We start from the raw sequence: 26,400 nt of genomic DNA, 5'->3' as shown, positions 1-26,400 counted from the left end.
ATTCTGGACTTATATTGGACAAAATACTGGACTTAACAGCTCCGTTCGAGTGCTAAAGCAGAAGCCGTGTAAAACCAGAGGGTATTAAAGTGAAGGCGGAAGTGAGTGATTGTTCTCTGTTTGCTCTCGTACTCTTTGATAACATGCTTCATCTTGGCGTCATATATGCTGCCTTGACGTGCTATCGGAAAGAAACCGTGAACATAAACGACTGGCAGCGGGAATTCTCTATGATGCCGGTGTTGCCAAGTTGAACCATTAAACGTGACATTAAATCGTATTGTTTTGTCTTTCATTGCAATTCATGTTGTTGTATGTTTCGGTGTTTACTCTTTTGCTTCTAACACAGACACAAAAAACTACATTTGTCACAGGGGGTATTTTGTTTTGTGTTTTTTTCTGTCCCGAAGTACATAAACGTATGAATGCCCGACTGTCAAACTGCAGTGGGCGGTTATGAGGAGCATTTGAAGGCAGCAGCGGTGTCCTCGTTGCTCGTAGTAGCTTTTAGACACACGTCGTTCACTATTAACTCAAAAACTTGTGCGATTATTTGGAAACCACTTTCAAATTTAGAAATCAAAATAAACTTACATAAACTAACCCTAAAACTATTTAGTGTAAGAACAGTGTGTGTGTGTGGGGAGGGGGGGTGTCACGTGTTTGTACATCGTTGTGTTTTGACAAAGCTACTTCAAAAGGTCAATATTAACTGCCTATCAATATTGTTTTAATCTTTGATTGTGATTGTATTATTCTAAACATTACTTCATACAAGAAAATAGTCAAAGTATGACATTTTCCAGTTGTCATGTTTTAAATGTCTCTTAATAGTGAAGTAGGTATCACTGTGAGATCCACATAGATTCACTGGGGCCATCCGCCAGCTCAGTTGTAATAATCATAATAATCAAAGGCGAATTGATCTAGTGCAGAATAATAGACAACAAAATGACTGAACAAGGAAGTATTGCACACAAGGACCTGGAGCAACTTAAGAGTTTGCATATAGCGTGTTTATTTTGGCCAATCATAACAAAAACAGCAGTGTTCAATCAGCAACAGTTCATCTACCACACTCAAAAATATATCCATTTACCATTCAGAAAGTTCATTATAGTACAAAGATTTTAAAATAATTAATCCAGTTAGCAAAATTGGTTTTCATCAAAATGGTGGTTATCGTCTACACTCTTAAACCTCTTAAGCACTCATATCTCTCACACTATGTACAATTATGCACAGCACAAGCAACAGATGCGGACTATCTATCCTTGTTGGTACGCAGGTCGGTGGTCACGGGGTCGTGCTGAATAGTCTGGTGCAGCATGAGAGCGAGCAGACCGGCCCTGTTGGTCATAGCAGTCCTGACATTACGCTCCTGCTCAAAGAGCTCGTCCAACTTGTACCACTGGGAGAAAAGACAGGAGGTTGTTATTTCAGTTCAAGTGTGGAGGACAAAAAAAAAAACATCGTTTAGAAGTGAAAATCTACAAAATTTCACCCATTCATTCTATTCCAGACCAGAACCACAGACCGCAGGCTTGGACTTACCACCCTGACTCGCTCCAGGTCCACCTCCGCCCTCCTCAGCTTCTCCCAGTTGTAATGCTTGTTGCACTTCCTCTTGGACACCCTGCAGTAGTCTCCGGTCAGCTCAAACACATTCCGCACCAGAGGACATCCGCACACCTCGTCCACCGGGATCTAGTCACCAGGCGAGAGAACGACACACACACACACACACACACACACAGACAGAGAGAACGGCCTGCTCAGCACAAACATCACTTTATTCTTAGCAGGCTATTACTAAGCACATTTCAAGGATAAACACCAAGCGGACAGTTTGTGGAGTGATCTGCGTGTTTCCACTGACCTTGGGGTCTCTGGAATGTTCTGGACACAAAACCTGAAGCCTCTTGCAGTACGTCTTGCTCTGGGGATTGTACACGTCACAGAAGAGTCTGGTTGCTCTGGGAAAAAAAAAAAAATATATATATATTAGTAAAAGTAATAAAATGAGAGAATATCACTGTCCACTTTGTATTTCTCTTTCTTACCCTTCAATTCTTGTGGGGTACATGGAGCCAAAAGAGGTCTGACTCTCATACTGTTGATGCAAAACAGAGACAGATAATCATCAGGGACACAAATGTTATAAGTGTATGCTTTTGTTTGTGTGTAAATCCCATTTCTCCTTTTTAACAGAACAGGTAACAGAAATGTTCAAGTCACCTTTGCGTAACATCGCTCCATGTGTCTCAGTGCCACCTTTGGGTTGATGGGGTGACTACAAGACACACAGAAGATCTGCAGGTCGGTGTCCTCGCTATCACCTTCATTCACCTAAAGACAGTTAACAAAAGCAATTTAATACAAAAAAATAATAATAATAGTAATAAGGCTGATTTCACTTAACAAGGATGGGGTTGTCACTACTGGGCCAAAGAGGACTATAATAATAACAATGATAATAATCTTTATTTATGTAGTACTTTTCAAAACAACTCCGAAGCACTTTGAAAAGCAAAAAAACAACAACATAGGGACATAACAACCACAAAGCAATAAAAACAAGGCAAGAAATATAAAAGGAAGGGGGGAAAAAAATCATAAAATGGAGGTCAAAAACAATAATAAAAGGTCATTACATAGATGCAAGTCTATAAAATTGAGTTTTAAGAAGTGATTTAAAAGACTTAGAAAAGATTTATCCAGGACTAGCCATATTTTTAGGATTAGGGCTGATACCTTATTTATGAAGCTCAGTTCATCTTAAAATACGTCTGTGATTGATCTGTACAATATCTTGTTCAAGGCCGGCCCGACGCATAAGCGAACTAAGCGCCTGCTTAGGGCCCCCAAGACCGCTTGAATTTGTTTTTTTGGTGATATATAACATTATGTAAATGGTAATCAGAGCCGGGCAGCCCTATACGCTCACTACGCAAGTTGCATAGGGCCCCGCCTCCCTCTCATGTCAAAGCGTGTGTCAATGTTTACAACTTCGATGAGAGGATGAAGCAGAACTATCCTTCTGGTCACGAAAAGAGGAGAAAAAAAAACACTATGAGAGTGAATTGCGGGAACATCAATCAGGTAAACTTGTGTTCTCTCCTCTCCAAGTTTGATGTCAGCAAATAACGGTAACGATAAGTTGATGTGCTGCTTGCAGTGCATCTCTCTCTAGTCTGTCTGTCTTGCTAATCTAGCTGGACAGTGCATCTCTTGGTCTGTCTGTGTCTTGCTTGCCAGCCACTTCCAGGGCTGTTCTGTGACTTTGTGCCTGACAAAAGTGAGAGTGAAATACAACTATTTATTACGTTTGATAAACACCAACAGGGTTTATAGACTGCAGCTCGGAAAAGATAACCGCGTCATGCGTGAACATGCGTTCATATGCGCGTGCACAAAATGAAACTCGTGCTTTCCAGCAGTAACCTCTGTGGGGACCAGTCCAGACAATATATGGGCATGACGGCACTCCCCATAGGCGCACATAATTTTAAAACAAGACGATGATTATCTAGTCTCTCAGTCAAGGTTTAGTTACAACTCTGGACTAATGCAAGATGGAAAGCAATGGATTGACATTGACTATTGATTAAACCTCATTCTGTTCTGTATAGGTCTACTTATTCTTGGAGTGACAGATGGAGCAAACTGTTTTAAAGGAGGGAGGATTGTAGTGGGAGCACTGGGGTGTCAGGTGTGACTGTGTGGCAATGGCAAATGGTTTACATGGCTCACAGGTCAGGTAGGAGGGCCCCTTAGCAGAATTTTGCTAAGGGCCCCAGGTAGGTCAGGACCGGCTCTAATCTTGTCGCTAACAGAGATGATCAGTCAGCTGGGCCGTGATAGTGCCACCTCACCTCCTCGTCCTGCTGCACCGCCTGCTGCTTGGCCTTGGCGATGATGCCCTCCAGTTCGTGGAAGCGCCGCTCCATCTCGGTGAGGCGCAGCCGGGCGTTCTGCTGATCCCGGCGGATTCGCTCCAGCTGCTTCTTGCCGTGCTCCTCGGCGATGCAGGGACTCTGCTGCCACTGCTGGATACGCTGAGGGAGGATCTCATAGATCCGGCTGGGGAACAACATGCACAAACACAGAGACACACGCAGACAGGTTAGGTCAGGTAAATGAATTTGTAGCACAACAAGCACAGATTGGTATTTTGTCTTGCCGCCTTGACAGCTATTGGTAACAGAGCTTTAAATTGCAGTTATCAGTTCCAAGAGGAAAAAATGCACCCACGTTGCCAGAAAACCATCCTGGCTTTTTTTCCTCCCTCACTATGTAAGCAGATAACTAAGGCAATGGCAATTAGTGTTTGACTGATATGGGATATGTCTAATATGGTTTGACTGATATTTTTGAAATTCAATACTGGTACCAATAGTTTTGGATCGAAGCTGCTGATATGATATCCAATATTTTGTGCTGATAGTCAAAATATTTAAATTGAACAATTTTTATGCCAAAAAATAACATGTATTCAGCGTTTCCCCTTGAATCTTATCATTTTATTTTATCCATGACAGGATGGAAAAGCCTCTGAAACAGAAGAAGAACTCAAAATGCGGTATTAGAATCGATTCAGGTTTGAGGCTTCCCAAAAACACCCAGTGTAGTATTAATCAATTATACATTAAATAGACACATAAACACATTACATAAACATGTAATAAAACAAATGATATCCATCATCTCTGAGGTGGACGACAGTAACCGGCCGACATCCAATGTTTGCTTCAAGTCCAATATCTGTCTACAAAGCAAATCTTAATACCAAGCAGAGTGTGGGAGCTCTTACTTGGCAGCCAGCTTCATGCCACAGTCCTCGGAGCAGTATTTGGAGTTGGGCCTCGCTGACTCCACACAGCTTGGCCCCAGACACTGACGCTGCCCGGTATTATCCCGGGTGTCGCCCCTCTCACTGTGTCTGGCTTTGTCCTTGTGCTTCTGCTTCTGTTTGTGGCGCCGGGACTCCTTCTGATGGACGCATTAAAAAACAGAACAGGTAGCACACCAAGTGTTACCAGTATATAGCGTATATTTTTGGTATGATGTGCACTTAAACACAAAATGATCATTTCCACGAGCAAACAGATATCCTCTTACTTTCTTGTCAAACTTCTTTTCCCGTCTCTTGACGTGTTTCACCTTCACAGCTTTCTTACGCATGACGGGACTGAAAGGCGGTTCGTCATCCTCATCACTGAGCCACGGCTGGGTGAGAAGAGAAAAAACATGCAGAGCTTCATAAATATTACTGCCGCCAATGAACAGACGGAATAGGCAGACTTCGGTCAAGTGAGTAGGTTTATCTAAACCGATATTGTATCAATGATTCTCCTACCACACTGTCATCATATCCTGCTGCCTTGTACTGCTGGTAGAGATCCGCCTCGCTGTCGTAGTCGTCGGAGTAGCGTCTCCGTCTGTGGTTGTCCCTCCTTTCTCGCAGGGAGAACTCCTCTTCCTTCACACGCAGCATTTTCTGAACAAAACAAGAGGAAAACCTTGGACGGGGTGGCTAGGATCAGCCAGGATTCACTGGGCCTTCTTCAAAGTCCTAACTTTGTACAGATGAGGAAGGTAATTTTAAGGTCCTCTAAAACCGAATTCAAGATTTAGGCTGTATCCAAGGACTTTTAAGGCCTTGAATTTAAGAAATTTTTAGGCCTTTTCAGGACCTGCAGACACACCGTCATTGGCCTACCAAATTTTTAGGGGGTTGAATTTTAGTGTTAATCTCCACCTTGGTGGTGTAATCTGTAGTAAGAAATGGAGATAGAGTTACTGCGTCAGATGGAGACTTACCCGGGCTCGAACCTCACACTGCCTAAATCGGCACTTCTGTCTTATCTTGTTGGGACCCCCAAACTTCTTCATGTCCTTGCAGAAGTCGCACTGGGCACAGTCCTCCGTCCTTCTGCAGGGCTCACACTCCCCACACATCCGCACGGAGCGCTTTACCTCATGGAAAATTAGACAATCACATTCAATTTATGGTGAAGTTGCCTTAAAAATATTTTTTTACCAGTGTTACATACATTTTAAAATCTGACCTTAAAACTGAACTGTAAAGTGGTCGAGAAAAAATCTAAGATGCTTATGGCTTAGCTTATTCCCTTACTCCCTGCACAAATAGTGTCTGTTCATATCATTTGCATACTGGTCAGAAAATGGGTGCCGTTTAGCTGTTGGCAACACAGTCATCTCCACATATCAAAGTGGACAGCAGGGCTACAATTTTTTTGTTTAAAGGATACAGGGCTACACAGATATATTAGGGCAGTAATACTGTCCACCTTTCACAGATTTATATTATCAGTGTATATCTAATGATAATGCACAAATAAAATGAGCACATACATTTCTGTAAATACTAGCCTAATTTTAGATATTTGTATTTGCTGTGGGCCTGAAAATAATAATAACAAAAAAAAGTTGTATGCTAAAAATCAATGGATATTTGTCTCTTTTAGACTATTTCTTACCATCAGAATACGTCTTCAGCAGCCAAATTTGAGGAATTTCAAGATGTTGTCTTTTATACTACCACAGGAAAGAATCCTGATCCTTCTGGTCTTAAATCATGCATTCAATTGAAGAGGTTTATTGCAAATGCTATATATGCAATTTGGACAAAAGTTACCTGATGTTCATTGTTTCAACAATAAAACCATACCTGTTATCCAAATCTGTTGTGCAATTCTTAAAAGAACTACTGCTTCTGATTATATTCCATAATGCTGTCCTTCCATGTCAGTAGTGTAGGGGTACATGTCAAAATGTTCAAATAGTTGATATGTATTTATTTAATTAATGAAACTCGTCAATTACTGATGTCAAATCTCAAAATTTGGGGCAGCTCAACAATTAGGCCTAGCCTTTTATGATTACAACTTACTTTTGATCCACGCCGCCTCTCGCTCTTATAGTCAGGAGTGCTTGGGGCGCTGTACTGTCTTTCAGATCTGTCAGGCTCAGCCTCTTTCTCCCGGCTTTTCTTTGAGCGATACTTTATTTCCAATGTGGGGTTTTTACCTGGGGATAGGGGGAAATAAAGCAACATTGTTTTTGTTTTTTTTAAATAATTTGTGAACATTTAAAAAGATAAGCAGGCCACTGATGAATACACTAAATTCCTCATCACCTCTGCATCTCATGCAGTACCACTCCCTGATTGCCTTGGCCATCTTCTCGGTGACATTAATGCAGTGGCCATGGAACCACTCGTTGCAATTATCACAGCCACTGTCAATGGGAAAGGGAAATGGATGAGCATCATAGCATCCATAGAATTGACTGATTCAAAGAACAATAGGCTACTGGTAGGGTAAACTCACATCATGAAGCAGTTGATGTCTGGTTTCCGGCAGATACAGTACAGTGGTGCATTCTCCCCCTCCATACTGCTGCTCTCAGGCCCTGGCATTGGGTCATTATCAGACCCATCACTGTCCTGAAAAGGACACAAAAAACATGCATCACTCATCACATTCAAGTATATGAAATTAAACTGAACAGTAATGATAACTTGGACATCATTGCCGAGTTGCTGGTCCTTGATTTACTAAGTTCCAACATTGAGCAGGAGTCTTCATATGTGCCATTAGATATCTGTCTCTAATGAAACAATATTGACCTTGTTAAACAGACTTGTTACACTTAAATTGTACAGTAAATAGTTCTATGTGTCACTGCTTTAACACACAGGCTGCTGCTCAGGGTGCCATTTTAATGAGGCAAGGAAACGTACAGGCACCTTGGTTACTACTTCCCCACAATCCCCTCTGGAAAAAAGCACTATACTAGCCAAATAAGACTTAATCTATACGCTACTTGAAGCATTTCTTTCCACAAGCAACGTCCCCTTCCCACATGCCTCAGCCTCTTGCTAACTCAACCCCAAATCACCTCTCCCAGTGAAACTGACAATATACAGTAGATGGCACCTACTTTGGTGACGACATCCCACTGCAATACACTGACAGTAGGAAAGCAAATTTTCAAATCTCATCCTCCTTAGTCTGTTTCTACCAGCACCTTTATTTCTTTAATACTATCAACACATCTGTCAGACTACAACATTAGTTAAATGATGTGTTTTACATCTACAACTAATACTGCATCACATTGCTACGTTTTTTTTTAAATATAGGTACATCATTATATTTCCATATCCTTCAGATTAACAGTAATTGGTCCAATATAAGTACATACAAACGTACTTTGTAGACAATATGAGAAATTATTCTGATGAGCTTATGTTATGCACCCTAACTTCACTAATATCTGTGTGTTGACTAGAGAGTGTAGCTACAGTTAAAAATGTTAATAGCTGGACACCTAACTTCAACGTTACAAGATAACACTCAGGGCTTACATTACAACACTCCTTACATTGTTTACACACAAAGTGTTGAGTGCTAGTTAGCTAGCTAGCTATAGACAGTCAGTTAGCAGTTAACGTTTGCCAACTAGCTAGTGCAGCTAAAACGCTAACGCTGGCTAGTTTTTATGTTCTTGCGCAAAGCCAACAGATAAACATGAAGTCGTTAAATCGAGTTGAATATTTGTTTTTTCAACGTTAACTGGATTGATATTTAAACAACGAAGAGAATAGCAATTTTGATCGTCCTGTCGACTTTATGGCTCACGGCCGCCCATTACTATGGCAAGGCCAACTTAGCTAACTTAGCTTAGCAAATCGAAGTTCGACAGAACGAAAAGGGCCGTTTTTACAATTAACTTACCATTTTGTGGGATCTGTGTAGTCCTTGGTCGAACTGCAAATGTGACAGAAAGACACAAATATAACCTAAAGCAGCGAGTCTACAAATCGAGAGGGTTTGCCATCTCGTTAGCTGCGGTCCTGAGTTGCTACGAATACAACAACATCGCACACAGTCGGGTGAACTCGTTACTACTCGTTTCAATCTCATTTGTCATTGGTCAGCGCTCTTCTTCTTTGATGACAATTGACGACAATTGATGACAATTTGATGACAATATCACACTTGCGCCACCTGCTGGATTCTTTAAGAACGACGAAACAAAAAAAATCCATAACGTGGAAGTATTATATTATGCCAAACCTTTCACATAAATCAATTTTACATTTTGTGACCACTGGGCCGGAAATGCCGAAAACCCTCTCTCAGAGCACTCCCTGTTACTTTTATAATATCTAGAAATATTCTGCATTGATATTACATCAATATAACCATGTCTACACTTGCTGACAGCTACTCCACTTCCTGTATTAATCACCACCAATTGAATGAATGCTTGATACCTTGTTTTCTCAAGACAAACTACCAATCTTAACAAACCAAACACTACTACTACTACTACTACTGCCACAAATACTGCCACTACAACAAACAATAATGATGATGATAATAATAATAATAATAATAATAATAATAAAAGTGTTTTTTCTCCAGACAAGGAGCAGTAATTAATACACACAAACAAATCCAGGTAAATCCACACACACACACACACACACACACACACAAAGCCAGAGGAAGAGAGGAGAGCCTGTGTGATGCAGTTACAGCACTGACAGCTCCTGGTGAAGAATGTATTAATGGAGGAGAATGCATCTGGCTTGTGGGATGACGCTGCATGCTGGACAGCCTGTTTGTAAACACTGCCAACAGTCAACAGTCAGAAAAGTAAGTACAATTTGTTTCTTACAGGATTCTTGACATACAGTGAGCAAGGAGGAGAGTTTAAACTCAGTAGGCTTTGGGAATTTCTGCACATTGGAGTGACCTAATCACACACAAATATATTTTAAACATTCAAAATGATATCTTAAAGATTTCATGGTTTTGTGGTGGTTTTGAATTGAATATGATTTGATTCATTTAAGTTTGTAGATGATTAGGCTACAGTATATTGTATGTGCATTTGTATTCCTTCTACATGATTACTGCATGCCAACCTAATAATTTTAAAATTTGCCAAAATACCTGAACTGAATGCATTTTCCTCTGTTTTATCTGCAAATTTCCAAACACCCCATCACAGTGACACATAAGTAAGGTAAGTATTAGTTACCATTGATGAATACTGATTACTATTCGTATAATACAACAGCAAAACCATGATATCTCACATTCTCATATAGGTGTCAGCATTTCTGTGTCGGTTTTCATCCATATTCTTAATGTTTCCAAAATGGAGATGAATAATAGATTAACTTCTCTGCATTTTCCAAGAGGTCTACTCATCACTGACAGCTAAGAAACCCCAGCCACAGATCTGACTGGCTCTTTGGTTCCATCTACACAGTATGATAAAGTTTAACATTATAATCAGTGGGGGAATGGTTCGAGGATTTAATACCAGGATGTAATACCAGGATAGTAAGCTGGTAAAGTTAACACAATGATAGGCCAACTAATATTTTAGTGAATATATGTTACAGTTTATAGTTAGCAAAGGAGAATGCATTCCACAATTGATGCAAATAGAGGGGAAGCCATATTCCTCTGCACTCAGATTACCCCAGATTATACTCAATCACCATGCAGGTTATTAGAGGAAAACATGAGTGCTTTTCTTTTTTTTCAAGAGATTCAAGCCGGTGACATAATTCAACGGATGTCATGATGGATGTCAAACTGAACTTTGTGGATAAGGATGAAAAGATCACGTGTGTGGAGGATGGGAGGGACGACAAGGCAAAATCCCATGACTCACTTACTAAGGACTTGAATTCATCCATAATACCTGACAGCTCCACAGCGGCTCCAACACGTAGGTTGAGAAAACTGAGAAATGGAATGTTGAACTTTGTTTGTTGTATTGTAAAGATTAGAGCATGATTTATACAATGCTGGCATCTCTTTCTTATTGTCTCACAGGATCTTTGACTGAAGTCACCACATTATCAGAACAGATCCCCAATGAGGACAGTGAGTTATCTTTCACTGAGCTCTCTGTGAATGGATCTCCATGTCATAACACATTCCCAAATATCTCACTAGGTACAGTATATCCTCTCAGTGTGAACAAAGACTTGAACCACCTGTATTAATGGCAATTTTCACAAAGATTCACTGTTTGTCCATCTCTATCTTCTCTGCCCCTGCGTCTGTCTCATGCAGCAGCCCTTGTTGATTCTGACTTGCATAATAAGCCAAGGGCTGGAGAGAGCAGAGCACTGCCCATCCGTGGGCCGTGGTCTGTGGAAAAAGACCAGCCGCAGCCTCTTTGTGCCCTCTTGCCATCTTCCACAGGGCATTGTAGTGCATACGAAACGAGTCAGTCATGCACATCGATCAGCAGGAGCCAGCAAAGCCTCAAAACAACCACCGTCCAGACCGAGCCGTCATATGGAGATGGTAAGGACACTCAACTCCGTATGGGTGGACTCAAGTCACAGTTTTAATAGCTTGAGACTTGACTTGATACATAAATATTTGAGATTTGACTTTGACTTGTACTTTGACGACTTGAAAAGGGTCCTAAAGTAGATTGAAAGTTATGAGATTTGTTCCACGAGACGAGTGAATTTAAATTCTGTTTTCTGAATTTGTATGGAATGATTGAATTTCTTGAAGCTGAAACAGATTCTAGAAATCAAACTCATGATGCTCTTACCAAGTTTTTATCCTATTAAAACCATATTGCATTGAAAAGTCCTAGATATTTAGTTTTCTTTAAATACTAAATTGATACTGGACTCTTGAGTTGTTCTGACTTGACTTGATGTTCTACATTTAGACTTGACATTAATGACATGGTCTTGACTTGTCTATATTTAAATTTGGGACTTGACTTGAGACTCGATTTGGTAATCTACATTTAGACTTGGGACTTGACTTGAGAGACTCAAGACTTGCAACTGACTCGAGCAAAGTTGACTTGGCCACACCTCTGGTGCTAATGAAATAATTTCATATGAATCTTTGCGGCCAAACTGTTAAACTGAAGGTGTCCGTCCTGCTCGATCTTCATATTTCTTGCTTCTTCCAGTAGTTGAAGCTCTCTTCTCTCATCTTGCCAATCTCTTTTCCTGTTCACCACCTCTTCTTTCTTTCTTTCCCTGAGACCCATGTGCCTCCATCCTCTTGGCCTGCCTGTTCTGCCGTCCACTGGACTGCGTGTTGGCCACGATGAGCGGGTGTAGCGTGTGCGTGTCGTCGCTGTGCGCCTCCCTGTGCGGCTGCGAGCCCGGCACCCTGCAGGCTCTGCTGGACGTCCCCCACCACTGTGACCGCTGCGGGTGTCTGGGCGTTCGCTGCTGCCTGTGCGACTGTCCCGTCTGCGATATCTGCCTGCAGGCGACAGAGTGTCTGGACCTGGCCATGGAAATCTCTCAAATGCTCTACCACTAACGCTGGTCACAAGCAAATAATCATAGTCAGACAAGAACAGATGCGAATCATTTATTTCTGAAAATTTCTAAAAGCCAATTTGTAAGGACAAGACAAAATGTTACCTGAAGAAGCTTTAGGACGTCTATAATGAACAGTCCATCTTAGCACTCAATAAATATGTGTCAGGGTAAGAGATGGTTAATATTGTGGAGAGCATAAGAGTGGAAAACGCTGACCGCAGGTATTCAATCTTATGGGACCAGGAACAACACAATTAGCGGCACCAATCCACTTTACAGTTCATTGAGAGCAGTGAATACTTTGCAACATTTAGCCACTGGCATAAAACTGTAATCAGCTCCAAGTTGAGGATGAACAGAAGGGGACAGTTTGAAATGGTATGAATTTCTTCACTGTGAGGAAATCACCAATGTCATTCAAAACTCAGATCTAAAACAAATTTGATTTGTTTTGGCTGCTTTGATTCATCTGTTTTTATATTTCCACAGCTCAGAATATACTTAAAAATTCAAGTGTATTCACAACTTCAGAAAGATTTGTTGGAAGAAAAAATCTAATTGGTATACAAATACAGTATGTCTGTGTTAAAAAAACAACAACACACACACAGACACATATGCAGGTACTTTTTGAAACACACATTCATGAAATCAACTGTACATAAAGTTGTGTTGCGCATCCGACAAATGCCAATGCCTTTCTAAAGTCTGTGGCTGTTGTATAGAATAATAATTGCATTGTATAAGGTTTCACAAAACAAACAGGTATACTTGACTATTAAAGAGGTGAGGATAGTGGTTGCTTTAAAAGAAGGTCAAAGCCCTCTGAATTCATACTACAATGAGCAATAATCCATTCTTAGATATATCACTGTTGATCGTCAAAGATTAAAAAAAAACAAAAAACAAAGGTCACAATCTTGGTAGAACATGCTAACCAGAAAAATCACCCAGCGATCAACATGGTTAATAGAGACAGACAGTCACTGACGATACAGATGTTAGTCAGGAGAAGCTACTGATCAAACTATTGTTCTGGTATAAAAAAAGAATCGAATGAACTACAGTACTATTATGAATGGGCATAATTCATCTGCATTTCTCAATACTTTCCTGCATTTCTATTGACTCAATGACTATATTTAAAAATAAAACGCTGATTTGTATATTTCTGGCTACTCTGGAAGAAGTCCTGCTTTGGCTAACTAGCTGCAGCAGCAAGTGATTTTCCTCTCCATTTTGAATTTATTAAATATGCATGCAACCTGGGCGTCTGTGTAATGGTAATAAAACGGACAAAAGCTTTCATAAAATGCATAGACTTGCCATAAAATAAGGTGCAATAAAACTGCTCAAAGGAAAATATTCTTATGTACAATATGCAGTAAATATTTCACAATGTGCCAATTCACTTTATAGATATCCCTTTGGTAGCTGCTGGTGAGACAAACCCTATGAGAATGAGCATGCACTTGCTGCTAACAAACCCTGATTCCAGTCAGTTGAAAAAAACAAACAAAAAAACAAAACAAAAAATATAACCTTGGCATCTATTAATGAGCTTGTCGTGCCAATCTTATTGTGAAAAAAAACACCCTCACAGCTTTCTTCCCTAAAAATGAGTTTGTATTAAATTCAAGCAAACTGTATATCCCTCTTAAATCTCTAAAGGAAAACGTATTAAGAATGAATTCATTTCGTATTGCTAAGCCCATGCCCCTATTGTACAACATTGTATTTAAAAAAGATTGCATTTAGAAGCCCAGACAATAATCATCTGAGCAGTTCCAAATAGGAACAATGACAATTAGGCCTATGTATGACAAAAAAAAGAGGAATTTACTTTCTCCTGATGCAATGTTCATGTTAGTTTTGATCCTATTGCTGGCTACTTGTTTTCTAAGTTCAGCTGTACAGTCCTCTAAAGAGACTTGTGTTATCTGAGAATAGACTGCGCTCTCCCTGACATTCTTGTCCCTACAGAATTAACCCACAGTCTCTCTCTGCTCGCGTGACCGCTAGTCTGAGCTCGTCACAAGTCCTCGTCCATATCAAGGCTGCTCCTGCGACTGCTGGTTTTAGAGGCACCTGGTGACAACGGTGAAAACAGGGGTTCGCCCACCCTATCCGGGGACAGGGTGCATCCCTCATCCATAAGAATGTCGCCCAGGCCCACGTCCGGGTAGAGCGCCGAGGCCGAGGCGTCGTCCAGCTCGGCGAAGCTCAGGCTGCCCAGGTCCAGAGGGCTGCTGATGGTGACGCCCGCCGGGGAGTCTGAGGAGGGCGGAGACAGGAAGGAGGCGGGGACGGCCTGTCCCATGGCCGCCGCCCCCAGGTTGAGGAGGTTCTGGGAGGAGGCTCCTCCCGTGCCGGGAGGCAGAGGCTGGCCGGTCTGAGGGGTCGGCTGCTGCTGGAGCAGGGAGGGGTCGGAGCTCAGGCCGGATGACATGGCGGGGGCGGAGAGGCCGTGGAGCCGAGCCTGCATCTCCAGTTCCTGAACACAACAGCAGCAGATATGCATTCGATGTCACATCCTGCTGCTACTGACATGGTTATTATTTCCCAGAACCAATAAATTATTTGTGAGTTTTGCCAATATAAAGTAATTTCTCTCCAATAAACAGTCTCTTATTAAACAAATTTAGCTTTTTCACCTAAATGAGATTGATTTAAAGCTGCACTAGGCAACTTCATACTTTGGCAGCCCCAAGTGGCAACAAGGGAAAACTGTTTGAAAGTCTAAAGGGCTTCAGACTTGCACACTGCTCAGACTAAAATGTCAACCGCTGGTGAGTCCAGCTTTCCCTGAATGGAGAGCTCACTCACTGCTGTTAAGGAGAAAGTTTTGTATTTCACACTCAAGTTTTGCTTTGTCACTTCCTTTGTGCCGAGAAGACTTCCTGAACTGATTTGGCCAAAAAGGACAAATCTACAGCATCTCATTTAGTGGGATGGGATGGTCTTCTCTATTGCTGCCCCAATTTTCAGACTGATCTGTTTTTTTATATGAAAATCTCACCTAGTGCATCTTTAAGGTATACAGCATGCTGAAGAATTAAACGACTACAAAGAGTGCTGTCAAAAATTAAGCTGTTGTATTTTAAGTCTGAAGAATTTTAAACTCTAATTTCAATTACTGCGGTATGCATTTTTTATTGGATACGCCACCTTTTAGCAAAGCTGACCAACAGATACTGACCTGGATGCGTAGCATGAGGCTGTGGTTTGCATGCTCCAGTTTCTTCTGACGCATCTCTACCTCCTTGGCTCTCTGTTGCTCCTTCTGTAGCTTCCTGATGTAATCTACAGAAGCTTTCAGAATGGTGCCTTTATTCCAACGCATCTCCCTGTTGCCATTGCAATACCAGAGAATATTGTAGAGGCAGTCGAGAAAGTAAACACACAGAAAACAATATCATATTACTATAATATAGTTCAAGGGCTTGATTCTAAATTTAAAATACCAAACCAAAGTGAGTATTGTGAAAGGAAAGAAAAAAGACAACACTTACGGATCACTTGACTTGGGTATCAGAGCCCCCAGCTCCTTTATACGGTCATTGATGTTGAATCTCCGCCTCCTCTCAACTGTAGACAAGCAGAAATGCCGGCAGAGAGAAAGAAATTACATTGAATTTTACTTCCACATCGAGATGAGGACAGAGTCAACCACCAGAGTGTTGGAAACAAGGAAATGAAACAGCAGACAAAAAGGTTAGGCAGGCAAAGGCGTATAACCATGTAGTCGGGATGTTGTGAATTTTAATCCGGCTTGCAACCCGTATGCATTACCATATTAAAAAAAACCTGAACTGTAAAATGGTCTAAAATAAAGTTTGACTTACTGAGGTTATGGTTGTCTTTCTTCTGCCTTTCTTTCATTATAGCTTTGGCATCTGCATCTGAAAAACAAATTCTTCTTGGGTTTTGTTGAACACATAAAATGATGCTTCCAGAAATGCTGTCCCCATGACATATGCCCCTCCTATAATAAAAGTTATTCTGAACATTTAGCAAAAATTGGAATAAAAAAAACATGTAGCACACATTTTACTGTACCAGTGATTTCCCTTTTAATGTTTGGAAGATCAGCAGGACAGGAGTTGCTGACAGTGAGAGTAGGTGCCGCCATTCCAGGGCTATGGTATACATCCAAGAGATTTCCTGGGAGCTACAGCAAAAAAAAAACACATGGCACAGTACATGTAATAAATGGACACTAATTGCAATAAACATAACAGCAAATCTGCGAAAAGGATGTCTTCTAAATGACCAGTTTCTGGTTATAAAGTTATAAAATTCAAAATAGAATCGAAATAGATTTCTGTCACACCAGATAAAAGACTGCTGCATGTCACACAGCTCAATCTAGCGGGCAACACAAGGCAAGCATTAAAAAAAAAGCCCAAAACGGAAAAACTACTTGAATAGATAAAGAAAACCTTCAACACATACTACATTTCTGCTCCTATGCTTGACATTCCTCCACATCAGTTACAGTCAAAATGTCTTTTTGTTTTAATTAGCTTAGGGGGAAAAGCACATTTATGTCTTTTCAAAATCCAACCATTTATATTGTCACACATTTACATGCAAGCTGAACCACATCAACTGATGTCATGTCAAAATCTCAAAATGCATTTACCTCACTTTGCTTCTTTTTCTTTTCATCCAAAAGCATCACCATAATCCTCATTTTCTGTTTTGTGGCAAAATGTCTGCAAGCCCTTTCTCTCTCTGACAAATCAGTGGTTTACCTGACAATTTTACAGTGAACGTTTTATGAACACAAATGAGCTGCTTTGTCTCCTGTTTTAACACTGTAAAGCTTCTCCCCATCTTGTATCCTCTGATAGCCTACCCCGCCCAGGCAGCACTTTCCTGACGAATAGTAACTAAGTGCCAAAAGTATATATTTACTCCCACGACAACACTGAATTCCCGTTTCAGAATTCCACACAGAATAGAGACAGTCCATTCAAAGAAAGACACTATGGGTATTTAAAATTTGTGGATTGAAGAGCCTGAGATGCAGCGTGTTCTTATGGGAATGTACATTTAAAGAAAAACCTATAAACTCTTGAACCCAACTTTCAAAAGGAGGCATTCATGGTCAAGAAAATAAAAATGTTTTCATACCGTGCTAGGCAACTGAAGACCTGAGTCAATCAATGTCATGATGTCGTCATTAAAACTTGATTCAAGACTAATGATGTCGTCGATCACATCGTCAATCTGGAGAGAAAACAGACGAGAGAAACATGCATGATACACAATAAGTAAGGCACTCTGCATTACATTTAATATTTAAAAGGGGTTCAACATTGCATGTATGAACATATATACTGTGTTTTTTAGCCTACAAAAGTCTTAAACAGAATCTATATAGAATGAATACTAACACTAAACATTTAACCAAATTAAATTGTTCTAAAGTGACCTCACTTCAAAAGCAGAGGCATGTGTGCAGGAGAGGTGCTGGTATCATTAAGCTGCAGGTGCAGTATTTAACAGCATATTGTGACACCAGGCCAACAAGGGCAAGATGACAAAAGAAGGCATGCATCGTCACAGTGGGACCTTCGGCCACATCATTACAGAGCAAACAAAAAGTAATTAAGCAAGAAGTTAACAGGACGGTAGACATTTAACTTCTCCAAAATACACTGCAAGGTTGCAGAAAGACAAAGACTACCGAGGGGTTGTGTAATCTGCTTTAAAAGCAAACCAACCCACAAAAATAAGTTCTTAAACCACTGGTAGAAAGTCAGGGGTTTCCCGTACTTCCTCCTTGTTGGATCCAATGTTGAGCAGAGCCATGGGACTGTTAGGAGCGCTGCTGGCTGTAGGGGCAACCTCAGGGGCAGAACTGGACTGTGGCGCGGGGGACACTCCGAGGGTCTGAGTAACCACCTTGTTGCCCAGAGTGGTGGAGAGGTACTGCTTCACCTGCTGCCTCTGTGCCTGCTGGATGTGGTACTTAGTGGGGTTCTCCAAGTGGGTCTGCACCTGATTGTTTAAAAAGAGTCGTTTATGGCATACATCCTGACATAACCACACTGTACTGAGCAAAGAACACTAGTGATGAACATGCAAATTAGCATGCAAAGCCACAAATAGCAGTGCTGTTGCCTCATGTATAGCTGTTTTTGAGCAAAAGCCTTACTTTCAGCACTTCCACAGGCACCTGTGCTGGAGGTGGACGGGCAGCATTTGGAGGCAATGTGACAGAAATAGCTGGAGTGGAGTCAGAAGCCCTGAGCTGAGAGGCAGAGGCCTGCTGCTGGGCCTCACGTCTCTCCTGCTCCTGGGCTTGTTCTCGCATCAGCTGCTGCCGCAGCAACACACGTGACGACATGGCTGAAGATAGAGATCCGGATCTACGGATGGAGCTGGAAAACAAACACAAAAAAAGGAGCATTCTAGATAGGGAATACCAGTAATTTAAACTGTGCCATGTTATTTACTTTGTGATGAGAGCTTATCACACAAAATTAAGACTAATTCTTAAACCCCTATATCCTTAAAATCAACCACTATTATTCCTGTTGCCAAGAAGGATATGGGTGCCCGACTTTGAGACTTTTGAGAGCCTGATACACAACTCCCTGCAATTTAAACACGGGGCATTTCTCTAAGTGGATGATGTAGTCAACATAGGCCTGGAATTTGTCACACCTGGACACCCCTGACTCCTACAGTATGCCAGGATCCTGTCTGGTGACTTTAGCTCCACCTTCAATACATCTTACTGGAACTGTGCCACAGCAAACTGTTTTGTAGTCCCTTCAATCTGCTGGTGGATCCCAGACTTCCTGATGATTTGTGCAGCTTGAATCCTCCCAGTCAGACAGTCTGCGTGAGCACAGCTACACCAGATGGATATACTCTCTTGCACCTCATACAACTTGTACACCAATGACTGTACCTCCAACTACCCATCCATCACACGAATCAAGCTTGGAAATTATGTTCCTTGTGGGCCTCATCACCAACAACGATGAGTCCATGTATAGAAGAGAGATGGCTCACCCTGTCACAAAGTGCTGCTGACAAGTGGGAACGTAACACTCTCAAAACTGTTGAAACAAGGACTGACGTTCGAGGGAAACCGCTTGCTCATCTACAACTGACGATCAATGGCTCAGTTCTGAACCCAGCTGAGTCATTTGAGCTCCACCATCACCAACACACTGAAATGGGACAAGAACATCTCCTGCCTATTCAGAAAGGTCCAATAGAGGATGCTCTTTGTGCGGCAACTGAGGAAGCTCAACATACTGCAATGATTCTCAGTCTGTCCTTACAAATAATAAGTATGCATCCTCACATCTTCCATTACAGTCTGGTACAGCTTTGCCTCTTCCTCTTCCATAACTTTCCTCTGGGAAACGGTACAGGTCCATTAAGACCTCCTGTCACCTCACAGCTTCTCCCCAAGAACTGTTACCTTACTCACACAGCCCTGAGACTGACACCTGCATCCGGATGCAAGTGTGGATGCATCCAATGTGTTACCATGCTATTTATTATTACCCAAACGTTTTTAGCACAATCTTGCATGACCTACGGTGTCTACTCTGCACACAATGCTGAGTGCAGGATTCAGACCGTGCACACTATGACACTTGTCAGCCTGAGGAATGTGGGTTCTCCCCTGCTCATAATTTGTTTCAGTATAACTTCCTCATGGTACAATAGGTCGATGCACTACTGTTCACTCACTACAGTTCTCTCAAAAGCTGCAATCACACTATTCAAATGCACATATCCACAGAATGATACATGTTGGAAGTATGTATATAGAGTGATATGTACAGCCTGTTGTCCTCTACATACTGACCTAAGCAGATTTAAGTGATTCTGGGTTTACAAGAATTTAATGTTATCTCTTATGAGAAACAAAATGACCATATAACTTATCTGGGCTAGTATAAGAACTATATTATTGAGTAAAAATATAGTATATTTATAAGAACTAAGATTTTGGTTAATTGTATCAGCTTTAGGTGTATTCATAAGTGAAAAATAGATAGAACTGATCCAAGGGGCAATACTAACTGGTTTTACACAAGGACAAGTCTGCTGTTAACAATCAAGCTCCCATTTACCATCATCTATTATTTTATTTTTTGTAGTTTAACCACCTATTATTCAAACAGTTACATCGGCTGGCTAGCTAACTTACCTATGGCTGTTTTCGTAATCGCTATTTCTGGCGAGCCCCAATCCAGCCTTCGTGTTGAGTTAGCAACGTTGACTTGACAAGTTATTGCTAACGGGCCTGCAGCTGTCCTATCTAGCTAGCGCAGTGCACTAGCTACCCGAAGCTAGCATTAACGTAGTTTAGTTTTCTATTGCATTTAAATGTAAGTTACCTACCAATAGCCAATTGGATGTAGCTTTGCTATGTCTAATCAAAATAGTTGTGTTTCAGCAGTAACAGTCGAGCTACTGGTTTTCAGCAGGCTAAAGCAAAATGAAAATAGGAAGTTGCTGTTTGGGTAACGTTAACTAGCATCCGTTACAGTTAGTTGGCTAGCTACCTTGGTAACTTTATTGAAAGTAATGATAAAAACATACTGTGGCAATGAATTTGTATAACGTAATCACAGCCATAAATCCCCGAAGTCCTCCGCTTTCTTTGCCATTTCGTATTTTATTCAGTGAAGCCGAGCTCTCCAACCATCGTTAGCTGTGATACTACACACTGTTGTTTACTTCAGGCTGAGGTCATTTGACGCATGTTACCCGGAACTTGTTGACAGCTGCAGGGTTACCATATCTTCAAAATAAAAGTCCATTCGTGATTTACTTCTTCAGTACAGGAATTCACCTTTAGCTTAACTTAATTAGGTAATTTGGTATACCAGAAAAAGCACCTTCAAATAGCGTAAACCGTACTACCAATTTATCAATTTGTACTTATGCTTGTATGGAGGACCATATTAGTCATAATTAAATAAATAAATCTCAGTAAAATAAATAATTACAGAAATAACTACAGAAATATATAATATCATAAAATAATAATACATTAATAATTTATTGATTTTATTCTTTAATTTCAAAAAATGTAATATTATTTCATAATAATTGTTTTCATAATAACATGACTATATTTTGTTGTATTTTTATTTCATAAAAACCTTTTTACATTTTTCAAATGGCTTTTATTTTCAATTACATGATATTATTCAGAATTACATTTTTCAAAGTGGTTCTTTTATTTCCCTTTTTCTTTTTTCATTGCTCCTCTTTTTATTTCATAATGTCACTTTTCATAACGTCTCAGCCGTCTGTCAATCAAAGTGAATGGGGCGGGATCTATTTGCTGATTGGGTAATCGATTATTTTTCCTGGCTCTGAGGCTGGTCTTGCCCCATGGGGCAAATTAAGTCATAATATTACGATAATATTATGTTCCTGTGAAAATATACCAGCCTTACAGTTTAGACTAGTTTTACACAGTGCCATAATGATTATTATATATGTACAATTTCTAAATGTTTTCGCCATCCTTTGCTTGAACGTCACATCTGGCTCTGCTACCCCTCAGGGAGACTCTGGTGGCCCACTGAACTGCCAGAACCCTGACGGCTCCTGGAACGCCCACGGTGTGGTGAGCTTCGGCTCCAGCATGGGCTGCAACTACTCCAAGAAGTCCTCCGTCTTCACCCGCGTCAGCGCCTACCTGGATCAACAATATATATATATGTGCCTTTTAGTGGACGTTCTGTCCAAAGCACCTTACAGTACAGTGCATAGATTGTTTTTTTGGCTCCACTTGACAATGTTATTGCAGTGCTCTCTCTGCAATACAGCTCTGCAGATAGATTCAGCATACTTACGGTTTACTGTCTTTGTGACAAGGCAATTAACGTTAAAACCCACAGCTATTGATGGGCAGCCATTTGTTGGTGGTGATTATGTGGCTCTTAATGTTGGGCTGAAATAAAAGCAGGAAAATGGTTTTACTTAAAAGGAAATCATTGAGTGTTAACATGCGAATGTTCATGAAATTCCAAGTTTCATACTCAACTCCTACTCAAGTGGCAGATAGTTACACTTAAAATTTGTAGGAGTGTGCCACCTGCCATACAGGTGTAGAATATCTATCATTGAAGTGTCATTCAAGTGACATTAGACAGGATACTTTGAAAACAATTGTCAGTGGTAGGAGTGCACAGAAATCCCTATTTTGTATTCTTTACATGAATATTCATGTTGCAAATAAAATCCTCCTTTCAAACTTAGCATAGCCTGAACATTGCCAAGCATCACTGGAACTACAATTGAAATTGTGTGTTGTGGTCAGATGAGACCAAAATGGAACTTTTTGGCCATGCACACCATCCGCATGTTTGGCGACAAAAGACGACTGCATACAAGGAAAAGCACCGGATGCCCACAGTGAAATATGGTGAAGGAAATATAGTGTTTTACTGCTGTGGTCCAGATCTTGTTAAGATCGATGGCATAATGAATTCCACTAAGTATCAGGATATTTTAGCCCAAAACCTGGTTGCCTCTGCCAGGAGGTTGAGACTTGGCCGTGGAAGGACCTTTCAACCAGACAACGACCCCAAACCATCACAGAAATGGTCGTGGGAACACAAAATCGATGTTTTGCAATGGCCATCTTGTCTCCAGAACCCTAGTGAAAATTTGCGGTCTGAATTGAAGAGGGCAGTCCACAAGCGCAAACCTAAGAATATCAAGGATCTTGAAATGTTCTGCATGGAGGCATGGTCCCTCCCAAAGTGAGGCTATTGTACTAAACCATAAAACATTTTGTGTTTTAAGAATGTATTGTGTTAAAATAAAAGTGTAGGACTCTCCCATATGTTTGAGCCCAAAATATGACTCATCGCATGTGTTGCATGTGACCGACCGACCGACCGACTGACCGACCAAAACCTACATCCGATTGACTCCAGATTTAAGTTGTTACAGTTGTTGTGTTCTAGTGGTTAAAAGTTTTATTTTGGAGTGGAAAATGCAGAAATCGGACATGTAATGACCTGGAAGCGGTATATTTGTTTTCAAGTAGAAAAAGTGGTAAGTCTGTCTCGTCTTACCTCTTGCAGTATTCCTGAACACTAATATGAAACGGTGAACGGAACTTCTTTAAGAATGTAAAAGTTTATAGCCTGATATTATCGTTCTGAAGCAAAACACGATTGGCAGCCTCTTGTTCACAGTGATGGATTACCTTTACTGACTAAATTAAGTCTCCAGAGTTGTTTTCTGTGCCATTTGGAATTGAATGGGAGTGAATGAGCCATGGCAAAACTGATTTTAAAATATCTTTAATTGTGGCACATGCATGTAAAAACAGTCAACATTAAAGGGATGTAAAATGTCAAAAATTAGCAAAACCTCAAATCACACTGGAGTTGTCCTTTAACATACTGTATGCTAAAGCGTTAGCAAGCGCACATGGTAGATTTATGCACCGAGACACAGAGATTATTTTCATATATTGGCTCCCAACAAGTTGTGTAGTATTTAATGTGTTAATTAACCTGATCACTGTGTTTTGCTACAAAAATGAAGCTCTTCTCCCAGTTTGCACATGAAAGCTAAGAAAGGTTTCATCCCACAGGCAGTTCTAAAAAGATCCTAAGCCAAAGGTGGCACACTAAAGTAACAGTAAACTTTAACATCCTCTCATTCCAAGGCAGCACATATAACACAGGTAGTTAAGAGTTTAATATGGAAGATGGTTTATTAGAAAATCCACTAGCTCCACGGATCCAACTGGACTCAAGTCAGAGGCAGCCGGGCTGTTTGTGCCCAGTGCGCACTGCGGCGCCTAGTTACGGTACGCGCTCTTTACACCCATGGACTGTTTACGAATATGGTGGCATTCACATGTGCATTTGTACTACATTAAAATTACTAGTTATGAATGTACTTCGGTGAGACCTGTGCGTTGCTGGATGGCATGGATTGATAGAGATCAGTGCGTGAAAATATCTGTTATCTGTCTGTTAAAAAAGTTGAAACTAGCTGGACTTTTGACAGAGGCCAGGTAAACAAACTAGCAATCAGGTAAACTGCTTCAAAATGTTTCGAGACTCAGCATTCCACAGCAACTAGCCTAAACCTAGGTGGCTTGCTGAATTTGACAGATGCCAAATGTCCCATGATTGGTTTGTACACCAGGCAGTAGGCTAGAAGTCACACACATGGACAGGATCCTTGCTGCAGCCAGTGGACATTCACTTACCAGGAGATCAGTGATTTTACCTATAGCAGGTAAGTCAATGCATAAATTAAATGTTTTGTTTTGATTGTGATTTCCATTCATTGGTTTGAGATGTAAGGTAAAACACACAGGCAACTCTCAGTTCACTAAATATGAACGAAGGCTTAAGCAAGTAGTTTCACCAAGAATAGTCTTGAGAACTTCACAGAGAGATGCCATGGTCACATTGAAAAAAACAAGGATTACTATGAAATTCCTGACTTGAGTTAGTCTAACAAATCAATGTTGAATTAATCGGTTCCACAAAGCCTACAGGGCTCTGGTCTCTCTTCCTACCTGCTCCATCAGGCTCTGCTGGAGAAGAACAGGAGCTCCCAGCACTCTGCTATGCTCAGACTGGGGGCTTCGGTCCGGGTCTGGGCTCCTCAGACAGACAGGACAGAGAGGACAGATCTCCAGGAGGTTTCACAAAAAACCTCTAGCTCACTGCACACTCACACATACACACAGAAGAAACCAGGTCAACATCAGTGGAGTCATACTATATGACAGTAGAGCTACAGTAAAAATACTAGAATTGTAGTAGAATAGAACGGAATTGTGGTAGAAGACAGTAACATCTGTCATGGTAGAAGGTATTAATCAATACAATAATCAATGCACTCAATAGAGCTAGGAAGTAGCCTAATAATCTCCCTAGTTAACTGTTAATAATGAGGGTTGATGACAGATGTTGGGCCAAGAAAAATTACCCAAAATTGACATCCATAGTAGGAATCATAGGTAGGAATGCATGCAACATAGCTAGAGTTAGCAAACAATTTCCCCAGAATTACCTGTTAGCTGAGTGTAGCTGAAGTGCTGGGAGCTGTTAGCAGCTGTTGGGATTCTGTGGGGAAGTGAACTGCTCCTCTTCTCTCCCGCGGTGTCAGGTCCTTATCCAGGTGCTGATAATATATTAATATATTCTAAATTATATATAATAAATTAATAAATTCTAATTTATTTTTCTTACTTTTTTCTCAAAATTACCACTTTATTCTCGTAATATTATGACTTTTTTTTAACGTCATTTGGCCCATGGGGCAAGACCAGCCTCAGAGCCAGGAAAAATAATCGATTGCAAAGGATTATCCAATCAGCAAATAGATCCCGCCCCATTCACTTTGACTGACAGATGGCTGAGACATTATGTAAAGTGACATTATGAAATGAAGTGTTACTATGAAATAAAAAGAGGAGCAATGAAAAAAGAAAAAGGGAAATAAAAGAACCACTTTGAAAAATGTAATTCAGAATACTATCGTGTAATTGAAAATAAAAGCCATTTGAAAAATAAAAAACTTTTTTTTGAAATAAAAATACAATTTAATATAGTCATGCAATTATTAAAACAATAATTATGAAATAATATTATTTAATAATTTTTGAATTAAAGGGGGAGCATTTATGTATGTATTTATGTAATTATTTATTTCACTGACATATTTATTTAATTGTGACTATTTTGGTCCTCCATAATGCTTGCGAATGTGTGTCAATTTACACACAGCTCTGATCATGCTTAGGCACAGCACCAGTGGATGGAAAGGAGAATTAATAAGACCACCAAAAAAGACAATCAAATATACTTTTTCCATTCATAAACAGCACCATTTAAGTTTTAGGGAGACAGTGACCTTTTGCCAGCATTTCAACGGAAGGTTGTTACCATAATGCATAAGGGGTGTATCTTTATGTTAATGAGTGGCTATGCACGATAATGATGGTGGTATAGAAAGAGTAATATTTATCAAGGCAGAATACTTGCAGGTGTGCA

At 40.6% G+C, this 26,400-nt stretch overlaps 2 protein-coding genes across 3 annotated transcripts; both read right to left on the bottom strand.

Annotated features, from left to right (window-relative positions):
• Positions 1–1,012: 1,012 nt before the first annotated feature.
• Positions 1,013–8,907, bottom strand: cxxc1b (CXXC finger protein 1b). 2 transcript variants are annotated; one of them, XM_071538393.1, is made up of 14 exons: positions 8,766–8,907; positions 7,356–7,471; positions 7,163–7,263; positions 6,917–7,053; positions 5,824–5,979; positions 5,360–5,500; positions 5,122–5,229; positions 4,814–4,992; positions 3,876–4,083; positions 2,239–2,349; positions 2,064–2,113; positions 1,880–1,976; positions 1,555–1,707; positions 1,013–1,411 (listed from the first exon to the last, which is right to left on the bottom strand). In XM_071538393.1, the coding sequence occupies exons 1-14, from the start codon at positions 8,766–8,768 to the stop codon at positions 1,265–1,267; spliced, it is 1,707 nt and encodes a 568-aa protein (XP_071394494.1). In that variant the 5' UTR covers positions 8,769–8,907; the 3' UTR covers positions 1,013–1,264. The 2 variants fall into 2 exon arrangements, with proteins under 2 accessions (XP_071394494.1, XP_071394496.1); XM_071538395.1 differs by having other exon boundaries at positions 5,824–5,973.
• Positions 8,908–12,400: 3,493 nt separating this feature from the next.
• tfe3b (transcription factor binding to IGHM enhancer 3b) lies at positions 12,401–21,089 on the bottom strand. The gene is made up of 9 exons (XM_071538387.1): positions 20,951–21,089; positions 18,534–18,759; positions 18,152–18,376; positions 17,507–17,602; positions 16,427–16,538; positions 16,213–16,269; positions 15,880–15,955; positions 15,567–15,714; positions 12,401–14,861 (listed from the first exon to the last, which is right to left on the bottom strand). The coding sequence occupies exons 2-9, from the start codon at positions 18,723–18,725 to the stop codon at positions 14,400–14,402; spliced, it is 1,368 nt and encodes a 455-aa protein (XP_071394488.1). The 5' UTR covers positions 18,726–18,759; positions 20,951–21,089; the 3' UTR covers positions 12,401–14,399.
• Positions 21,090–26,400: the final 5,311 nt, after the last annotated feature.

Source organism: Centroberyx affinis, unplaced genomic scaffold (genome assembly GCF_046629955.1).
Source record: "Centroberyx affinis isolate AG114_WGS23_722 - 3 ecotype Tasmania unplaced genomic scaffold, CSIRO-AGI_Caff_v1 ptg003268l_1, whole genome shotgun sequence".
NCBI lineage: Eukaryota > Metazoa > Chordata > Actinopteri > Beryciformes > Berycidae > Centroberyx > Centroberyx affinis.
The sequence above is the reverse complement of the archived record's forward strand: the minus strand, read 5'-3'. Positions and strand labels throughout refer to the sequence as shown.

What these genes read in the sequence shown, in the direction of transcription:
- cxxc1b (XM_071538393.1), bottom strand. An exon ending in AAAAGAAGTTTGACAAGAAA is followed by an intron (nt 4,993 to 5,121) that starts GTAAGAGGATAT and finishes TGCGTCCATCAG; the next exon opens with AAGGAGTCCCGGCGCCACAA. An exon ending in TACCCCACAAGAATTGAAGG is followed by an intron (nt 1,977 to 2,063) that starts GTAAGAAAGAGA and finishes TTTTTTTCCCAG; the next exon opens with AGCAACCAGACTCTTCTGTG.
- tfe3b (XM_071538387.1), bottom strand. Translation starts at nt 18,725, where the DNA reads ATGTCGTCACGTGTGTTGCTGCGGCAGCAGCTGATGCGAGAACAAGCC. An exon ending in TTGGATCCAACAAGGAGGAA is followed by an intron (nt 17,603 to 18,151) that starts GTACGGGAAACC and finishes TTTTCTCTCCAG; the next exon opens with ATTGACGATGTGATCGACGA. An exon ending in CATTAAAAGGGAAATCACTG is followed by an intron (nt 16,270 to 16,426) that starts GTACAGTAAAAT and finishes TTTGTTTTTCAG; the next exon opens with ATGCAGATGCCAAAGCTATA.